This window comes from Oncorhynchus clarkii, chromosome 18 (genome assembly GCF_045791955.1).
Source record: "Oncorhynchus clarkii lewisi isolate Uvic-CL-2024 chromosome 18, UVic_Ocla_1.0, whole genome shotgun sequence".
Lineage (NCBI taxonomy): Eukaryota > Metazoa > Chordata > Actinopteri > Salmoniformes > Salmonidae > Oncorhynchus > Oncorhynchus clarkii.
Window position 1 is genome coordinate 22,695,109 of NC_092164.1, and position 18,876 is coordinate 22,713,984.

General features: G+C 46.7%; 1 protein-coding gene across 2 annotated transcripts; it reads right to left on the minus strand.

The window, feature by feature from the left end:
* Positions 1 to 857: 857 nt before the first annotated feature.
* LOC139373212 (transmembrane protein 198-like) lies at positions 858 to 18,830 on the minus strand. 2 transcript variants are annotated; one of them, XM_071113431.1, is made up of 6 exons: positions 18,519 to 18,830; positions 5,036 to 5,130; positions 4,354 to 4,644; positions 3,277 to 3,861; positions 2,295 to 2,500; positions 858 to 1,893 (listed from the first exon to the last, which is right to left on the minus strand). In XM_071113431.1, the coding sequence occupies exons 3-6, from the start codon at positions 4,517 to 4,519 to the stop codon at positions 1,729 to 1,731; spliced, it is 1,122 nt and encodes a 373-aa protein (XP_070969532.1). In that variant the 5' UTR covers positions 4,520 to 4,644; positions 5,036 to 5,130; positions 18,519 to 18,830; the 3' UTR covers positions 858 to 1,728. The 2 variants fall into 2 exon arrangements, with proteins under 2 accessions (XP_070969532.1, XP_070969531.1); XM_071113430.1 differs by lacking the exon at positions 5,036 to 5,130.
* Positions 18,831 to 18,876: the final 46 nt, after the last annotated feature.

Sequence of the window (18,876 nt, forward strand, 5' to 3'; positions counted from 1 at the left end):
AATGCGCTCTTCATAATGTACAATAAGCGCATAATAAGTGCTCATGAATATCAATTTAAACTCTATGCATTATAGTGCATTATACATAGCTCATAAGGCATTATACATGTGCTTATAATGCATTATTAAGAAGCCATTCATGAGAAGTGTTACGAACTATGCACGTGGTTGTTAGATGTGGGGCGATCAGGCTAGAGGGGGATAGGAACCATTGTCTGGTGAGGTGAGGAGGACAATGCCACGGGAGACAGATAAGAGAGGGGGACAGGAACAGGAAGGAACCACTGAGTCATGCAGCCAGGTAGGTTTCCCCTGGAAGATTCTGGGAAAGGAACTTCCGATTCTTATACCATGTCCTGACCCCACAGCCCAATGGGGCAATCCTAATAATAACAACATCAAGCCTGTATTATATTATCACAGTCTGAGTCAAAGACAATAATAAACCATAGACGTCCTGTAATTTACTGATACACTACAGACAGAATGTTTTAACCCATATTCAGAACACCAATGCACATTATGTAGGGGTTCTTTGTTAGGCTATCCTCTGTGACCTGAATGGTCCTCTCTGTAGAGTGGTCAATACTCTCGTTGTATTGGTCGATCGTTTATTCTGACCCCTTTCTGTTTTGAACTCTTTATTGACCCCTTACTGACCCTGTGCTGACTTCCTGTAGTGTTCCTTTTGGTAGGGCCCCGGGCAGGTTAGACCAATCGCCATCCACTGTTTCCTTGCTTGCTCCCTGATTGGTTCACTGTTGCTCCTCTGCTAGACATAGGCCTACCCTCATTCCTATTGCAACAAATTTGTTGTCTGTCACTATAATAATATAGCACGTTATCATATAGTCTCATTCAGTGACCACTGCCGATAACCCCTATCCCACCGCTGAATGGTACAGTCCAAGTAAGGGCAATCACAAGGCACCCATAAATCCACCGGATCTCCCAACTTCCGTTAAAGAAGGGGGAGTTCAAACTGCTTTCCAAAGACGGATATCGTCCAGCACCAAGAATGCATAATGCTTCCTCTTAAAAGACACATATTCTTCTCCTTCCCAGGAGGTGATCTGTTGTTGGGCTGGCATGGCACAGAGCATGGCACAGAGCAGGGGTGTTTTTTACTAGTCAGTTCTCATCAGAAGGTCCCAACTCCATAGAAGGATGGAACCGTAGAAATGCAGTACAAAAGGAACTGCCTGTTGACGACAGGGAACGATTTGAGGAATTAAGACTGCCGGAGCAGTAGACACACTTTAAAATCTTTTCAAAATCCTGAAGAGAGAGGATTGTAATCCGGTGTCCGTGGTAAAACGATGCCTCGTTCGAAACCTGAGCCATGCTTCTTTAAACTGTGTCCTGATGGAGACTGGATGGAGAGAGAGAAGCCTCGGGTAACATCTTTCCATCCAGTTGGAGGCCCTGTATTTCTCTCTCTGTTCACCAGGTCCAGTTCCACTGCAGTGTTTGTGGATGTGTGTACAGTATTTTCATGCATGTGGCTGGTGTGTGTGTGTGAAACAGAAAAAGGAGTTCAGGCCTTTACTATTCACATACTCTGATTGGCTCCAGCATTGTGGTGGGGGAGTGGTCAGTCAGACCTAAACTGCAATACAGGCCTATGGGGGTGTGGTCACACCTTTTGGGGGGTGTGATGTGGCTGCCAGATTCATACTGCTGTACAGGTTTCTGGGGGTGTGGTCGGACCAGTGGTTAGGGGAGTGTTCAGACTCGTAGTAAGGGGCCTGCCGCCGCAGTGAGGGGCGTGGTGGAGCCGCAGTCATAGTCCACATCCACATTGGTGTGAGCCCCTCCTCCCCCCATCAGTCTGCCCCCTCCAGGATACGGCCTAGCCTCCACCTGTCTGTCCCGGAAACTCTGGATGTAACTCTGTAGAGAGAGAGAGAGAGCGAGACAGAGACAGAGACAGAGAGAGAGAGCGAGACAGAGACAGAGAGAGAGAGAAAGAGAGAGAGAGACACAGAGAGACACACAGAGAGAGACACAGAGAGACAGAGACAGAGAGAGACACAGAGAGACACAGAGAGAGACACAGAGAGAGACACAGAGAGAGACACAGAGAGACAGAGACAGAGAGAGACACAGAGAGAGAGAGACACAGAGAGAGATTAATATTGCATGTTAGATCAGTGATGAGAGATAAAGGGAGAGAGAGAGGGAGCAACAGGAAAAGAGACAAACAAATGTGATGAATGCTGATAAGACACTGAGCAAGAAGAGATGAGGAGAATGGACAGAGAGAGAGAGAGAGAGCACACTTGTACACTCACAGGCGATAGGACGTCCCCGTCAAAGCGTCGTATAGGGTTGGGTTTCCTGCGATAGGCGGGCTCGGGGTGCAGGGGTTTGGGAGGGTGAGAGCTGTGGGTGGAGTCTCTCTGTTGCTTATTCTTCTTCTTCCTGCTGCGGTCCCTCCGCTCCTCCTTCTGACGGATACGCATCAGCTGGACCCGCCGCTGCTGACGACTGATTATCACTGAGAGAGATGGAAGACGGGGTTCAGACATTACACACACACACTGTACACACAGTCAAAGAACACACCTACACACGCAATGACACTGTGCAGCTAGCCAGCAGATGTTTTCAAACACGCAGAAGAACGACCCAACGCGCCCTTTGACAGTTGCCCTGCTCCACATGATTGTGTTCTGATTGTGTTCATCTTTTTTATTTAGACTAGACAAGCAGAGCCAGGCACCATCTGGCAGCCAGGGAGTTCACCCAGCAATAATCTGCTTCACTCTCTCTCTCTCTCTCTCTCTCTCTCTTCCCCTTAAGCTACCTGCTCTTTGTCTCTCCCCCTCCCTCTCTTTTTCTCTCACTCTTGTTCTCCTCTTTGCTTACATTCGGGCGGCAGGTAGCCTAGTGGTTAGAGCGTTGGGCCAGTAACCGGAAGGTTGCTGGATTGAACCCCTGAGCTGACGAGGTCAAAATCTGGCATTCTGCCCCTGAGCAAGGCAGTTAACCCACTGTTCCCCGGGCGCTGAAGACGTGGATGTAATTTAAGGCAGCCCCCAGCACCTCTCTGATTCAGAGGGGTTGGGTTAAATGAGGAAGACGCATTTCAGTTGAATACATTCAGTTGGACAACTGACTAGGTATCCCCCTTTCCTTTCAAGCACCTCTCTCTCTCTCTCTCTCTCTCTCTCTCTCTCTAATAAATAGCTCTGTCACTCTCAAAAGAAAAAGTCCACAACCTTTAGCATTGACGTCAGTGTAACCTCTCCAGCACCCAGATCTCAGACTCACCCTTGGTGTGGGAGTATCCCTCTGCTGTCACCTTCCACTGTATTAGCACCCCCAGGAGCGTCAGAACAGGCCACACCCCCAGCACCACCCAGGTGATCCAGCAGACGGGTCTCCCCCTGGGCGCCGCTTTCACCCTCTCGTACAGGTACAGCACCAGGGCAAACAGCTCCACAAAGTAGTCCAGTGCCACGGTGATCACCGCCGCCCCGAACACGGCCGTGGACACGGTGGTGAAGAAGCGCTGCCATTGGAGGGTGAGAACGGCGAACAGCATGCCCAAGCCAAGCAGCACCCCCAGGGGGACCCAGACCGACCTCGGGGGGCTGTTGGACAGCTCTTCCATGCCCACCAGGGTGGCCACAGCCACCAAGAGGCCCAGGAGGAGACCCACCATGAAGAGACCCACGGAGCGAACCAGCATGGTGACCAGGCCGCAGAGGGTGCCGATGCCCAGGCCGATGCCCACAGAGGCCTCAACACTGAGCTGGGTGTCCAGGACGCGCTCCTTATAACACAACAGGAAGATGACGATGGAGCCAAACATCAGGCCCGTCAGGAACATCACCGCCTTGAAACAACGGTAGCCTGAGGAGAGAGAGAGACAGGGAGTCTTGTCTTGAGCATAGAGAACCACCAAATTGTGTTCCTTTTAATTCTGCGGCCTTGAGATGGTCTTGTTTGACCATCTCTGTCATGCGTTTACCTTGGCAGTGTACATAAACGTACCACGTCAATAGTATTATTCAATTAAATTGGATTGGGATAGCGAGAGACACATTTTTTATCTGAGAGAGAGAAAGAGAGAGATGGGGGGAGAGAGAGAGAGAGCGCGAGAGAGAGAGCGAGAGGAGATGATTACCCTATGCATAGCCCCGGAGCGGCTAAATTCTCCAGAATATTAGCCCAGTGTTGCTTGAAATAAAATCATCACTTGTGCTTCACCCTGTTTATCATAGTCTCGGAGAGGTTCTGCAGCAGCGTCAGATGAACATCACCACGGAGACTAGTGAAATAACCCGTAGCTCCTTCCTCCTTGGAAACACTATGTCCATACTACAAAGAATCTCTTTTGCTCACCGAAGAAGCAGTAGATGATGCCGAAGAGGCAACACATGGAGCACACGACGGAGGGAACCACTTTGTAGCGCCGGCCCGTCTCCTCGCAGCCGTCCAACCGCTCAGGGTTTAGGTCCTGAGGGGGCGGGGCCAGCTTAAGCCCCAGCGTTTGCAGCGCGGACGTCATGGCGACCAGGGAGTGATGTAGTGATGGAGAAAGTGAGAACGAGAGATGGAGGGATTGGGGTTTTCAGGAGAGGGAGGAGGAGGGCAGGGAAGATTAGGGAGCATTTCCCATCCACAAGAATCCACCTGTAGAAACAGAGAGAGACAGAGAGAGAGAGAGAGACAGCGAGAGAGAGAGACAGAGACACAGAGAGAGAGACAGAGACACAGAGACAGAGAGAGCGAAAGAGAGAGAGAAAGAGAGGACAACGTTAGACATGTACGCATTTACTATAGTTGTTGCAAAATACCTCCACACAAACACACAGGTGTTAAGTAGAGCATTGATCAAGAGTTACAGAGGACAGGCTCCCTGGTGTTTGGATCAAGCATTTAAGTATGAATATCATCTCTCAACACATTGGAACAAACATCAGAGACACAGTCGTATTGCTCTACACGCACGTTCTTCTATTTGAACAGTGACTGACTCTCTCCCACACAAAGACACTGACATGTGCTTCATTAAAGCGCTCACCCAACGACCTCGTTTCCCTCATTCCCACTCTTCCTCCTTTGTTCTCTCTCTCTCCCCGTCTCTCTGTCTCTCCAGCCTTCTGTGCGAGGAGGTTTCTGGGTCAGATGTTGGGTTACATAAGGAGCCCAGTGTGTGTTAATGAGCTAGTCTCATGATATTCATGAGCTCCATATTGTTCCCAGCATGCATCACTTCACCTCCCCAATACCTCGCTATCACTCACCCTCACCTAAACCTCACCCCTCTCTCACTCCTCCCCTTTCTCTCTCTCCTCTCTCTCTCTCTCTCCTCAACTTTCTCTCTCCCATGGCAGGTTTCATTATTTCTCTCCAAGAAGGTGTGGCTCTGACAGCTATGGGGTTACTGCTAACAGGTTTCACACAATTTAACATCACAGAGGTGAAGGTGCTGCTTGGGTAGACAGTATTAGCATGTCAGCATTTACCAAGGCCTCTGCATGTGCATCAACCAGAAAGCCAGGTGTGTGTGTGTGTGCGTTTGTTTCTCTATGTGGCTCAGTGCCAGTGTCAGGCCTGATCAATGGCCCAGCATGAAGCTATGTGTCTGAAGTGATGTATCATCCACCTGAAGGCAGAGTAAACACATTGATGTGAATAAACTGAAGCTGAAATAGGTCTCTGTGGGATACCGGGTCTAGTGAAACATCATGGATCCCTGGCTGACTCTACAGTGTCAACTTGGATTTATGAAACCCTCCCTGAGGTATGGATTAAAAATAGAATTGGGTTGGAGGCCTTCTCTTTTGCACTACGCCAACATGTACTGCGCTAAAACTGGATTGGACAGGACTCTACGTATGCAGTAGGTGTGTAGACGACATGATTAGCTATTGCGTTATTACATTAAGAAACATGTCTAGTTAGGGTCGCTAGTTTAGATGGAAGTGGACAAGGAGAATAGGATCTCGCTGTCTCCTTCTGACGCTGACTAAATCCTTCCAACCCCATAAGTCACATCTAGCTGCTCTCCTCTCATCCAGACATGTTATAATAATCATCATCTTTCCGTGCGGATTACACCATCTCAGCTGAACACCCGAGAGCGGGATGGAGCGCCACTAAGCTGTTCTAGCAGCAGATCCAGGGTTAGAATAGAGAGTTTCTATGTTCACAAGAGATCATCTGTTGAAAAACACAGTTCAGTGGAAAACAGCTTGGCATTCTTCCACAGTAACACATTCCCACTTCCTGTCTATTGTCATGACGACAGGAGGATGTTTGGATTCCCGAGCATGTCCTTGTCCAAGTTGCTTGTCTGACCAATGGGATAGCTGCCTAAACCACCATAGCAACAGTCAGAGAGCCAATCAGTGCCAGTCTGGCTGTTCCTCTCTGTTGGCTAGTATCTCTCCGTCCTCTCCTGTCTACTTGTTCACAGCCCTCCAGCTCTCTCCGTTTGACAAGTCTCCGCTCATGTCAGATGTAAAACAATGACTCAAGATACAGAACACAACACATAGTGGCCTAGCTGGATTCTTTTGCCTCACACTCATCCAGTTGTGACAAAAGACTAGAGTGCGTCCGTCAACGTCGTGGAGTTGGTGTGCGAGAGTAGCGAGCGTCCATTCACATACACTGCGTAGCGTAGCTCACGAACGTGAGGAGAGTTGTAGCTCGTAAACCCGAGCCGTTTATAAAATAACTAGATACGTCTCGTTCTTTCCACATAGCAGTATTCTCTCTTGAAATCCGAGTTCCCCAAGTTATCCAGACGTAGCCTGCCTAAACTATATGCCAAGCTATGGTCGAAATCGACAGGTAGGCTGCAATTGTTTCACTGATATTGATAAACCTTAGCTTTCAGCCCGATACATTTTAAACAACATATTTAGTCTACTTAGCACAGGGAAGATCATAACAATTCCTCTTGAATTATTTTTCTACAAACGACCCTTTCCATCTTTAGACCACATTTGATTCATTCGAAACCAAGGCACATGGACTTTTGCTTGAACTTTATTAATCAAATCGGCTGCAAGCTGATGCCAAAACTAGAGGCTGGTGTGAAAGTGTGGAATAGTGTTAGATCCTAAATTTAGTCCCAGCCATTTAAACTCCATATGGAGTGTCTATACACTGGTGATTACCTGGACAGGGTGGAAACTGCAAACAAACTCATTGAATGGCTTTCCACATCATATCTTTTTTAGAACAGAATCAAATCGAGTAACTGGCGTTTTTCCTGGTCAGGTCACAGGTTCAGGGCAAACTCAGGATCTAAGAATATCATATGATAGAGGGCAATGTGGTGTGGATAAAACTATGGTATTTATATACTGTAGGTGCTGTGAAGTGTAGCAGCCTATCCTGTGAGATGGGTGGAGTCTGTCCACTGCCCAGCAGCATCATGTTCTAGTCTAGCAGACATTCAGCTGGCCTGTGTGTGTGTGTGTGTGTGTACTGTCGATGACTTCCCCTCAGCCAGTGGGGCAACCAGAGCAGACAGCTGTACTTGCTGACATCATCTCATCTGACAGATGCTCAAATCTACTCAGCCATATGTTAACAGACAGCATTAATATAGCTGCTGTGAACCCCCCTTATGTGGTGTCTGCTGGTGTGGACAAATTAGAGACTTCACTGAATGGACTGTGGGCTTTACAGGTCAACCTTGTCATAGGAAAAGGACATAAGCATATGTGGAAAAAAGGCACGTTGACAACATTATACAGTACCTGCCTCCCACTTCTACTCACGAATGTTCAAAAGGCACAATATGAATACATTTTGATACATTTGTTACCCCTATTCCACTATTTTCTGACACATTTTTCATCATGAATCTTGTTCTGGAGGCAGCTCTGCAGAGTGGTCAATAGTAGGCACAGCCACAAAGTTATGAAATCTGATTTTAAACCCAACCCTAACCACACTGCTAACCCTCATCTTAAATTAAGACCAAAAAGCTCATTTTAGTTTTCAGAAAGTGTATTGAACTGAATTGAGAGAGAGAGAGAGCAGGTATACACACACACACACACACACACACACACACACACACCTCTCCTTCTGGTCAAACCTGCTCCCTCTCTCTCTCTCAATTCAGTTCAATTCAATGGGCTTTATTGGCATGGAAAGCCAGTATAAGGGGTTGTGCTCAGGCTATAATCACCTCTAGACTGAGGGTTTGTGCTCTCTCTCTCTCTACTCATTCCAGGGTTTTACTTTATTTTTACTATTTTCTAAATTGTAGAATAATAGTGAAGACACCAAAACTATGAAATAACACATGTGGAATAATGTAGCAACCAAAAAAAGTGTTAAACAAATCAAAACACATTTTAGATTTCAGATTCTAGCCACCCTTTGCCTCGATGACAGCTTTGCACACTCTTGGCATTCTCTCAACCAGCTTCGTGAGGTAGTCACCAGGAATTTATTTCAATTAACAGGTGTGCCTTTTTTGAAAGTTAATTTGTGGAATTTCTTTCCTTCTTAATGTGTTTGAGCCAATCAGTTGTGTTGTGACAAAGTAGGGGTGGACTACAGAAGATAGGTATTCCGACGCAAAAACCAGATATACAGTCACAAAAACCATCAAGCGCTGCGATGAAACCGGCTCTCATGAGGACCGCCACAGGGAAGGAAGACCCAGTGATACCTCTGCTGCAGAGGATACGTTCATTAGAGTTACTGGCCGGAGAAGTTGCAGCCCAAATAAATGATTCAAGGTTCAAGTAGCAGACACATCTCAACATCAACTGTTCAGAGGAGACAGCGTGAATTAGGCCTTCATGGTCAAATTGCTGTAAAGGACACCACTTCTAAAGGACACCAATAAGAAGAAGAGACTTGCTTGGGCAAAGAAACATGAGCAATGGACATTAGACATTAGACCAGTGGAAATCTGTCCTTTGGTCTGATGAGTCCAAATGTAGATTTTTGGTTCCAACCACCGTGTTTTTGTGAGTCGCAGAGTAGGTGAATGGATGATCTCCGCATGTGTAGTTCCCACCGTGAAGCATGGAGGAGGAGGTGTGATGGTGCTTTGCTGGTGACACTGTTCGTGATTCATTTAGACTTCAAGGCACACTTAACCAGCATAGACACAGCATTCTGCAGCGATACACCATCCCATCTGGTTTGTGCTTAGTGGGACTATCATTTGTTTTTCAACAGCACAATGACCAGGCTGTGTAAGGGCTATTTGACCAAGAAGGAGAGTGATGGAGTGCTGTATCAAACGACCTGGCCTCCACAATCACCCGACCTCAACCCAATGAGATGGTTTGGGATGAGTTGGACCGCAGAGTGAAGGAAAAGCAGCCAACAAGTGCTCAGCATATGTGGGAACTCCTTCAAGATCGTTGGAAAAGCATTCCAGGTGAAGCTGGTTGACAGAATGCCAAGAGTGTACAAAGTTGTCATCAAGGCAAATGGTGGCTACTTTGAACAATCTAAAAATATATTTATTTGTTTAACACTTTTTTAGTTACTACATGATCCCATATGTGTTATTTCATAGTTTTGATGTCCTCACTATTTTTCTGCAATGTAGAAAATAGTAAAAATAATGAAAAACCCTTGAATGAGTAGGTGTCCAAACTTTTGACTGGTACTGTATATATATATATATATATATATATATATATATATATATATATATATATACTGTATATATAAATAAATATGTATGTGTGTGTGTGTCTGTACAGAGGGATGACAGTGAAAGGGGTGGTATCTCTCAGTATAATAGCACTGCCATTTCGGATTGATTCTAGTGTTGTGGGGAAAAGAGGGCAAAGAGAGGGGCTAGGAGGGACAGGAAGCCATGGCTTTAGTCAGCCCCAGATCATCTTGCTGAGTGCCTCAGCTCTTAGCAACATGGAGATGCATATGTTTGACTGTATGTGCGTGTGTCTGCAACGCTCATAAGCCTCATTCACAAACAGGACCAATCTCTATAGTACTCTCAGAGAGTTGCTCTTAGCTGCTTCTACACCTGCATTGCTTGCTGTTTGGGGTTTTAGGCTGGGTTTCTGTACATCGGCTGAAGTAAAAAGGGGCTTTATAAATACATTTGATTGATTGACTGATGTGTGGCACCACAGTGTAGTGACTGACTGTATGTTTAGGATGGAAATGTCAGTGCTTCTGTATAAATGTCATCAAAGCCTTCAAAAAGAGGGCTGACTAACAATGGGGGTGAGAATTCTAACAAAGTATTCCGTCAGTCATTTAGATACAACAATGATCAGTGCTGAATGGTGTATGTGGGTGACTGTATTTCTGCGTCTGTGCCACAGTGGTCGTGACTGACGCCTAGCCAAAGCGTGTACCAAATAAGTAGCCCAGTGAATGACTGGAGATACGCTGACACACACACAGTCCGGATCCCCCCCCACACTGCCCACTCAAGCCTCCTCCTCTTCCTGCAAAGCTGTTGTCGTGCTACAGCCTGGCAGTGCAGTCTGGAGGTGATGTGCTGACTGGTGACTAGCCACAACCCACCATACAGGAACTGGACTCGCTCCAGTCTCCCCACACACAACCAGCAGGACATCGGCTGCATCCCAAATGGCACTCTATTCCCAATATACTGCACTACTTTTGACCTGAACCCAGTGCACTAAATAGAGAATAGAGTGCCATTTAGTACGCAGACATAATATAATACTCATCCTCCTACGGCTCCACAGACACCTTTTGGTATATGTTTAAGGACAGTATGTACCTTGGTGTGGGGGGGGGGGGGGGGGTTGTGTGTTGGAGGGAGAGGGATGTGTGTGTGTGTGTGTGTGGCTGCCTCCATTACTCCATTAGCAGATTGCACTAACCCATTTAGTCATCTCAGTGTTCTTGTCAATACAAACGTGTCACTACAGATGACAGTCTCTCTCTTTCTCACAATTACACAGTGTCGTGAGAAGAACACCAGTGGACATGTCACCGTGTATGATCATCCCACTGTGGTGAGTGGGCAACAGCAATAGCTGTGACACGTGTGATACCCAGCACAGGCTTGGCTTCCAATGCCAACCATATTTAACTTTTTATTTAAACTAGGCGAGTCAGTAAAGAACACATTGTTATTTACAATGATGGCCTAACCCCCCGGCCAAACCCAGACGACGCTGGGCCAATTGTGCGCAGCCCTGTGGGACTCCCAACCACAGCCGGATGTGACACAGCCTGGATTCGAACCGGGGGCTGTTGCACTGAGATGCAGTGTCTTAGGGAGCCATATAGCATAACTCTCATATGTACGACCCCACATACACTCTACGTCCCTTTGTAGCATTCCCCAAGAACATGGGGTGAGAGCAGGAAGTGAATGACATGAATGAGACCTGAGACTACACAGAAGAAAGAAAAGAAAGGGTGAATAAGAGTGAAAAAGGAGAACAAGAAAAAGAAAGAAAAAAAGAAAGATAGAAGGCCAGATCTAACTAATGGGCTCCCCATTCCCCAGTGTTAGCTTACATAACCACTTCATAATGCATTACTCACTGTGTTACTGCTGCTGTGGGCTTTAGTCTGTCGCTGCTACTAAATGTCTTTTATATAGACTTCATCAGATGTTTTCTCACTGTGTTACTGCTGCTGTGGGCTTTAGTCTGTCGCTGCTACTAAATGTCTTTTATATAGACTTCATCAGATGTTTTCCCACTGTGTTACTGCTGCTGTGGGCTTTAGTCTGTCGCTGCTACCAAATGTCTTTTATAGACTTCATCAGATGTTTTCCCACTGTGTTACTGCTGCTGTGGGCTTTAGTCTGTCGCTGCTACTAAATGTCTTTTATAGACTTCATCAGATGTTTTCCCACTGTGTTACTGCTGCTGTGGGATCTGGTCTGTCGCTGCTACTAAATGTCTTTTATAGACTTCATCAGATGTTTTCCCACTGTGTTACTGCTGCTGTGGGATCTGGTCTGTCGCTGCTACTAAATGTCTTTTATAGACTTCATCAGATGTTTTCCCACTGTGTTACTGCTGCTGTGGGATCTGGTCTGTCGCTGCTACTAAATGTCTTTTATAGACTTCATCAGATGTTTTCCCACTGTGTTACTGCTGCTGTGGGATCTGGTCTGTCGCTGCTACTAAATGTCTTTTATAGACTTCATCAGATGTTTTCCCACTGTGTTACTGCTGCTGTGGGCTTTAGTCTGTCGCTGCTACCAAATGTCTTCATAGGGTCGCCCAGATGTTCTCGCACTGTTTTGGAGCTAGGAGGACAATTAGTGGGCTTTTCAAAAAATACAATGAAGCAAGCGCACATTTTCTTCAGGAAATATACACTTTCACGTTCTATTTCTTCCATCGGGTGTAACTATATTTTGGTGTCCAATCCCACAGTCGCACAGATACAAACTGTGTTGCCGGTTACGTTCCTTTTTTTGCTTCCGATCTCCTCCTTCATCAACTTCATAATCAGTAGTCTGATCAAGTAAGATTGCATCATTCCATTCTCTCGTTTCCTCGGTCTCTCCCTTCCCCTAATCGGTAGCTACAGATATCTTTGGGTTCGCGGGTCTTATCTCTTGTTCTCTCCCCAATTGAATTAAGGGCACAACCTAGTGCAGCAGACACAAGGTTATGTAGAACATTTTGAGATCAATGAAGCGTGGCTGGTCCCAGATCTGTTTCTGCTCTTTTGCCAACTCCTTATTGAATTGTTATGCCAAACAATGACACCAAAGGAGTTGGCAAGAGCAGAAACAGATCTGGGACCAGCCAGGCTAGGATGAATGTATGATGCCCACGTAACTGAAGGAAGGCCAATGAACTACAGTGAGAATTCCGTGAGGTGTGTGGGACAGACCGAGCTCACAGATTTAGATCGCACACTTCCTATCAGAGACACTTTCTGACGAAGAGCTACAACTCGTGGAATTGGACACAAGGGTTTAGCGGCGATAACAGTGACAGTTATCAATCAATATAGCTGTTCAATTCAACCCTGAACCTCTAAAGCCGCCCGCACATGTCGATCAATATCCATCACTGATGTCTGACTGACTGTGGTCGCTGTGGAAACGCGACAGGCTGTGCCGCCGTGGTAACTAGGACAGCTGCGGTGGCAAGAAAGATCATTGGTGTGTGTGTCAACACCATAGAGAAGGCACGGTGAGAGACAGTATCTCATGTGTTTCCCCCACACACAGTCCCGTAAGAGCCAGGCTGCTGTGTCGGGGCACCATAGGGACAATGAGAAACACTTGAGGGGGCAGTAGATAGTGATTCAACTAAAATGTCAAATTCTACCAGAGAAAGGAGACATGGTGTTAGACTTGGCCACTTCAGGCTCGTTGTTGGCCTATTTATTTGTCCTCCGGCTCTGGTTTTGATACTAGGCCCAGGCAGAGCTTCTCCGTGGAGGCCCAGGCAGAGTGGTGTGGACCTGGGTTAGACGAGGATGTCTGGCCTTGGGATCACCTGGTTAGTCGGTGGCCCAAAGGTGGCACATAATGGGCAAAATACACTGCTCAAAAAAATAAAGGGAACACTTAAACAACACAATGTAACTCCAAGTCAATCACACTTCTGTGAAATCAAACTGTCCACTTAGGAAGCAACACTGATTGACAATACATTTCACATGCTGTTGTGCAAATGGAATAGACAACAGGTGGAAATTATAAGCATTTAGCAAGACACCCCCAATAAAGGAGTGGTTCTGCAGGTGGGGACCACAGACCACTTCTCAGTTCCTATGCTTCCTGGCTGATGTTTTGGTCACTTTTGAATGCTGGCGGTGCTTTCACTCTAGTGGTAGCATGAGACGGAGTCTACAACACACACAAGTGGCTCAGGTAGTGCAGCTCATCCAGGATGGCACATCAATGTGAGCTGTGGCAAGAAGGTTTGCTGTATCTGTCAGCGTAGTGTCCAGAGCATGGAGGCGCTACCAGGAGACAGGCCAGTACATCAGGAGACGTGGAGGAGGCCGTAGGAGGGCAACAACCCAGCAGCAGGACCGCTACCTCCGCCTTTGTGCAAGGAGGAGCAGGAGGAGCACTGCCAGAGCCCTGCAAAATGACCTCCAGCAGGCCACAAATGTGCATGTGTCTGCTCAAACGGTCAGAAACAGACTCCATGAGGGTGGTATGAGGGCCCGAAGTCCACAGGTGGGGGTTGTGCTTACAGCCCAACACCGTGCAGGACGTTTGGCATTTGCCAGAGAACACCAAGATTGGCAAATTCGCCACTGGCACCCTGTGCTCTTCACAGATGAAATCAGGTTCACACTGAGCACATGTGACAGACGTGACAGTCTGGAGACGCCGTGGAGAACGTTCTGCTGCCTGCAACATCCTCCAGCATGACCGGTTTGGCGGTGGGTCAGTCATGGTGTGGGGTGGCATTTCTTTGGGGGGCCGCACAGCCCTCCATGTGCTCGCCAGAGGTAGCCTGACTGCCATTAGGTACCGAGATGAGATCCTCAGACCCCTTGTGAGACCATATGCTGGTGTGGTTGGCCCTGTGTTCCTCCTAATGCAAGACAATGCTAGACCTCATGTGGCTGGAGTGTGTCAGCAGTTCCTGCAAGAGGAAGGCATTGATGCTATGGACTGGCCCGCCCGTTCCCCAGACCTGAATCCAATTGAGCACATCTGGGACATCATGTCTCGCTCCATCCACCAACGCCACGTTGCACCACAGACTGTGCAGGAGTTGGCGGATACTTTAGTCCAGGTCTGGGAGGAGATCCCCCAGGAGACCATCCGCCACCTCATCAGGAGCATGCACAGGCGTTGTAGGGAGGTCATAGCCTAGGATAGCCTAGTGGTTAGAGAGTTGAACCAGTAACCGGAAGGTTGCAAGTTCAAACCCCCGAGCTGACAAGGTACAAATCTGCCGTTGAACAGGCAGTTAACCCACTGTTCCTAGGCCGTCATTGAAAATAAGAATTTGTTCTTAACTGACTTGCCTAGTTAAATAAAGGTAAAATAAAAAATATATAAAAGAAATACAGGCAAGTAGAGGCCACACACACTACTGAGCCTAATTTTGACTTGTTTTAAGGACATTACATCAAAGTTGGATCAGCCTGTGGTGTGGTTTTCCACTTTAATTTTGAGTGTGACTCCAAATCCAGACCTCCATGGGTTGATAAATTTGATTTCCATTGATCATTTTTGTGCGATTTTGTTGTCAGCACATTCAACTATGTAAAGAAAAAAGTATTTAATAAGAATATTTCATTCATTCAGATCTAGGATGTATTATTTTAGTGTTCCCTTTATTTTTTTGAGCAGTGTATATAGGATCCTACTTCAGTAAATCCTGCCTGGTATAGCAGATAATGGCATAGTGACAGCAACTGTCACGTAAACCCAACTGGCTCTCATCAATGGGTCAGCTAACCCATCAGACTGGATGGACTAGAAATCTCTTCATTCTGCCCATAAAAGGGGGTGGTGGTGATGGTGGGGTGGATCCGGGGGCAGAAAGAGAGAGCGATGGGTTTATCTATGAGAGCTTTGTGTGTCAGCGGACATGGCCATGAATGCTACCAATTGTTTACCCCAGCAGACTGCGGAGGCTGCAGCTCCTACACTCTCTCTGGGATGGAGTTCCTTTGGAGTCGTTAATGAACTGAACAGACCACTTAACGCATCTCTCAAAGAGACCCAGGCAGTCTGGTGGGAATCTAAGCGAGTTTAATTCCTTCTGTGTGTGGACCTAGAGGTGACTTGCAGTGGTTTTATTATTCACATAGAAAAGAGTCTCTCGCTCTACTGACTCTTCTAATTGAATCGACTCACCTGTATCTGTTCACGAGGCCAAATAATTAAGGTCCAGAAACAAGGGCTAGACCTTAGGCAGTTGTAAAACTAAATCCAGCATATTACTGTTTGTGCTCTTCATACTTATGATTCGGGTTAGTCCCAGTCTGTGTCAGTCTGATCTGGTGTGTGTGTGTGTGTGGGTGTGTGTGTGTGTTCTGTACGTAGACAGATAATGTGATTGGGTCCTGCTATCTGTATGTGTAGCCAGGGGGAAGGACAGCAGAGGACTGGATGAATGCTATTACAATTCCACCTCATTCACAGCCCTCGTGCATACACGCTACACCTCTCCTCAATTCACCTCCCTTTCCCTTATTCGCTCTCTCCATCTCGGTCTGTATCCCACACCTTTTATATTGCGTCTTCTGCCATCATTCCTTCGTACATGTGCATCCCATCCCTCCATCTCTTATCATGTCTCTACGTTCTCCCTGTTCTTGTTCCGCCATGTCCCTCGCCTCGTCATTGTTACATAACTGGGACAGTTGACCATTAAAGCCTCCCGTCTCCACACCGTCTTCAAGACGCTCCTGCAGTGTAGGCCCCTCGGTGTTCACGACACTTCCCCCTCACTGAACCCCTACGCCACTCTCTCCCTGTGCACCCCGGGGAAGGAGTTCGATAAGATCCCAAAAACATCCCACTCTTGATCATTCAGGAACGGTATCTTGCGGCATGATGATTCAGCTCGCCACATCCTCATCCCTCTATACTGTCAAACGTGTGTTTCCTCTCCTCGTCTCTTCTCTTCGCAATGGTTTGAAATGCATGACTGGATGATTTGTTCCTCGAATACAGAGTCGATGATGGGAAGGGAATGAGAGGAAGTCGTGCACCTAAACTACTGGCAGCCTGACACTTAGCCATCATTCGACCACACACAGTAGGAAATAAAGGTATCTCTCTCTCGCTCTCTCTCCGAATTAAGTCATTTCATTTAACGCAACAATCTAAAAAAATATCTCAGCAGCTCATCAGGACATGGGATTAGAGCATCATAGCTACGCTCATCTCCATAATTGAAACAAATTCCTTTATCTCCATAAATCTGTGTATAAAAAGGTCACTCACAGAAATAGAGGTTTTCAGAATGTAAAACAAAACACCTGTCTGATAAGCAATACGACATTCCTGTTTGTGTGCATGTCGAGAAAAGACTCATATGACCCTGACCTCTAAACTAACACTGTCAAATAACAACACAGCAACGACCTCTGTCGTGAATCAATCAATCGTCTTCATGAACTCCCTCATCAGTGGAGCTATCGTGAAATTCAATCAACGCAGTGATTAATTAATGGAATAAATCCCATGCAATTAGACTTGTTTTTGCTGTCAAAAGAACAATGCTTCCATTGGTCGATATGACAACACATGACAGTTAGGATGCCAATAAAAGGTCACAATGAGGACAGACAGACTGCGCTAATTAGATGGTCACTCAGCCACAGTGGTTTGTTCCTATGTAGGTCTATTGACATTGACTGGTGCTGCCTGGCCTGTTCTGAGAAGGGGTTGGAATTGAAGGGGTTGGAATTTCCAATTGGATCAGTGTCGGGGCAGGTTTGTTTTCAGGGCACGGCTGTTCCACTGCTGCCATGGAAATCAATGGGCAAACGTGCCACTCAATCTCCTCCACTGACAAACACGTGTACGCACGCAAACACACACACACACACACCTTTCCATGTGTTATCATAGCCTGCGATTTCTCTGGAAGGCAGATGTTCACACTAGGAGACAGAATCTACACGAAAACATGAGAAATATGGAGAGAGATAGAAAGAGAGAGCGAGATCAGAAAGAGAGAGAGCGAGATCGGCTAAGAAAGAGCGAGAGATATGAAACGAGAGACACAGACTCCAGATTGTTGTCAACAAGGCTCAAGATGCTGTCTGTTTGGTTTTCCTCTAGGATCATTCAAACCAGTGTGCACCACCAACAGGCTAAGGAAAACCTCACGGCGTGAAGGCTGTGGGGCTGACAGATTGACTCCCTCACTAGAATAATAACACACAAGACAGCCATACAGTGATATCCTGTCTGTTAGGCGACAGAGCAGGTACTATTATCTTCAACGTGTTTACCCTGTGACTCCATGACAACTGGACGCTTTCTTTCCACAACACACCAGTGAGAACTAAAGACTTTGTTTCCCTGAGCTAATAGCCTAGGCGTTTAGCTCAGTGGGCTATTCCACAGCATTGAGGTGCGCAAACGACCTGGGCTGAAACCCAGTCTGTCACTCACACCTCCAGAGGCTCAGCCTACCTATCTATTTAGACTGGGTGTATGGCGGTGGCATTTCCCTGGTTTGCGCTTTATAATAGATTATGCTAGGTTGACTTCCCAAAGCGTCTACACCACATTTGTATTGTAATGTAACGGACAATGACCCCGTGGTTGAAGCACCATTGACTGGAATGGAATCTTTGCACACTTGTGCTTTGTAGACAACATGGACAATGCAGGAATTAAATGATGATGGAATTGATGCTATAGTGCCGTCGGACTTGTAGAGGTCTGACCTAATTAATTAGACGTAAACAACCATTCCGTAGGATCAAATAATGCAACATCTTTCATTTGAAATTAGCGACCGAACCAATTGCCATTGAGTAGCTAGTCCAGTGGAAAATGGTTCGGCCTGGGATGCCCGCGGCATGGAATGTCCACTCGAATGGTTCCTATGATGAACAAATAAAGAGGCGACCCGTCTGCGGCAACTCACCATCGAAAAGCCTCAGCATCCTACGAAGCACTGCCCCAACCATTCTGTCCGCATCTTGTCCAAAAACGACTCCTTCGGCATCCCTCATTTTGATACTCACTCCCTGTGAATATGATAGACAAGTCAAAGCCCACAAGGGCGCGACCGATGATTCTAGCTTCTCCAGTTAATCCAACGTAGCCAGGCACACAAGGCAACTGTAGCCTAATTCAAAAATATACAGTGACTAGTCTACATTTATATAACATATACTATACTTGTATAGCATCATCTTAGAGATGTACCCTACATCTTCGTCCAATCCACATTCGAGGCTTTGCAGAGTGCCGACAAAAATAATAATGAGCTACCAGAGTGT

Excerpts from the sequence above, each read along its gene's own strand:
- LOC139373212 (XM_071113430.1), bottom strand. The coding sequence starts at position 4,519 with ATGACGTCCGCGCTGCAAACGCTGGGGCTTAAGCTGGCCCCGCCCCCT. Across the intron at positions 3,862-4,353 it reads CATCATCTACTGCTTCTTCG|GCTACCGTTGTTTCAAGGCG; the intron begins GTGAGCAAAAGA and ends CTCTCTCCTCAG. Across the intron at positions 1,894-2,294 it reads ACGGGGACGTCCTATCGCCT|AGTTACATCCAGAGTTTCCG; the intron begins GTGAGTGTACAA and ends CTCTCTCTACAG.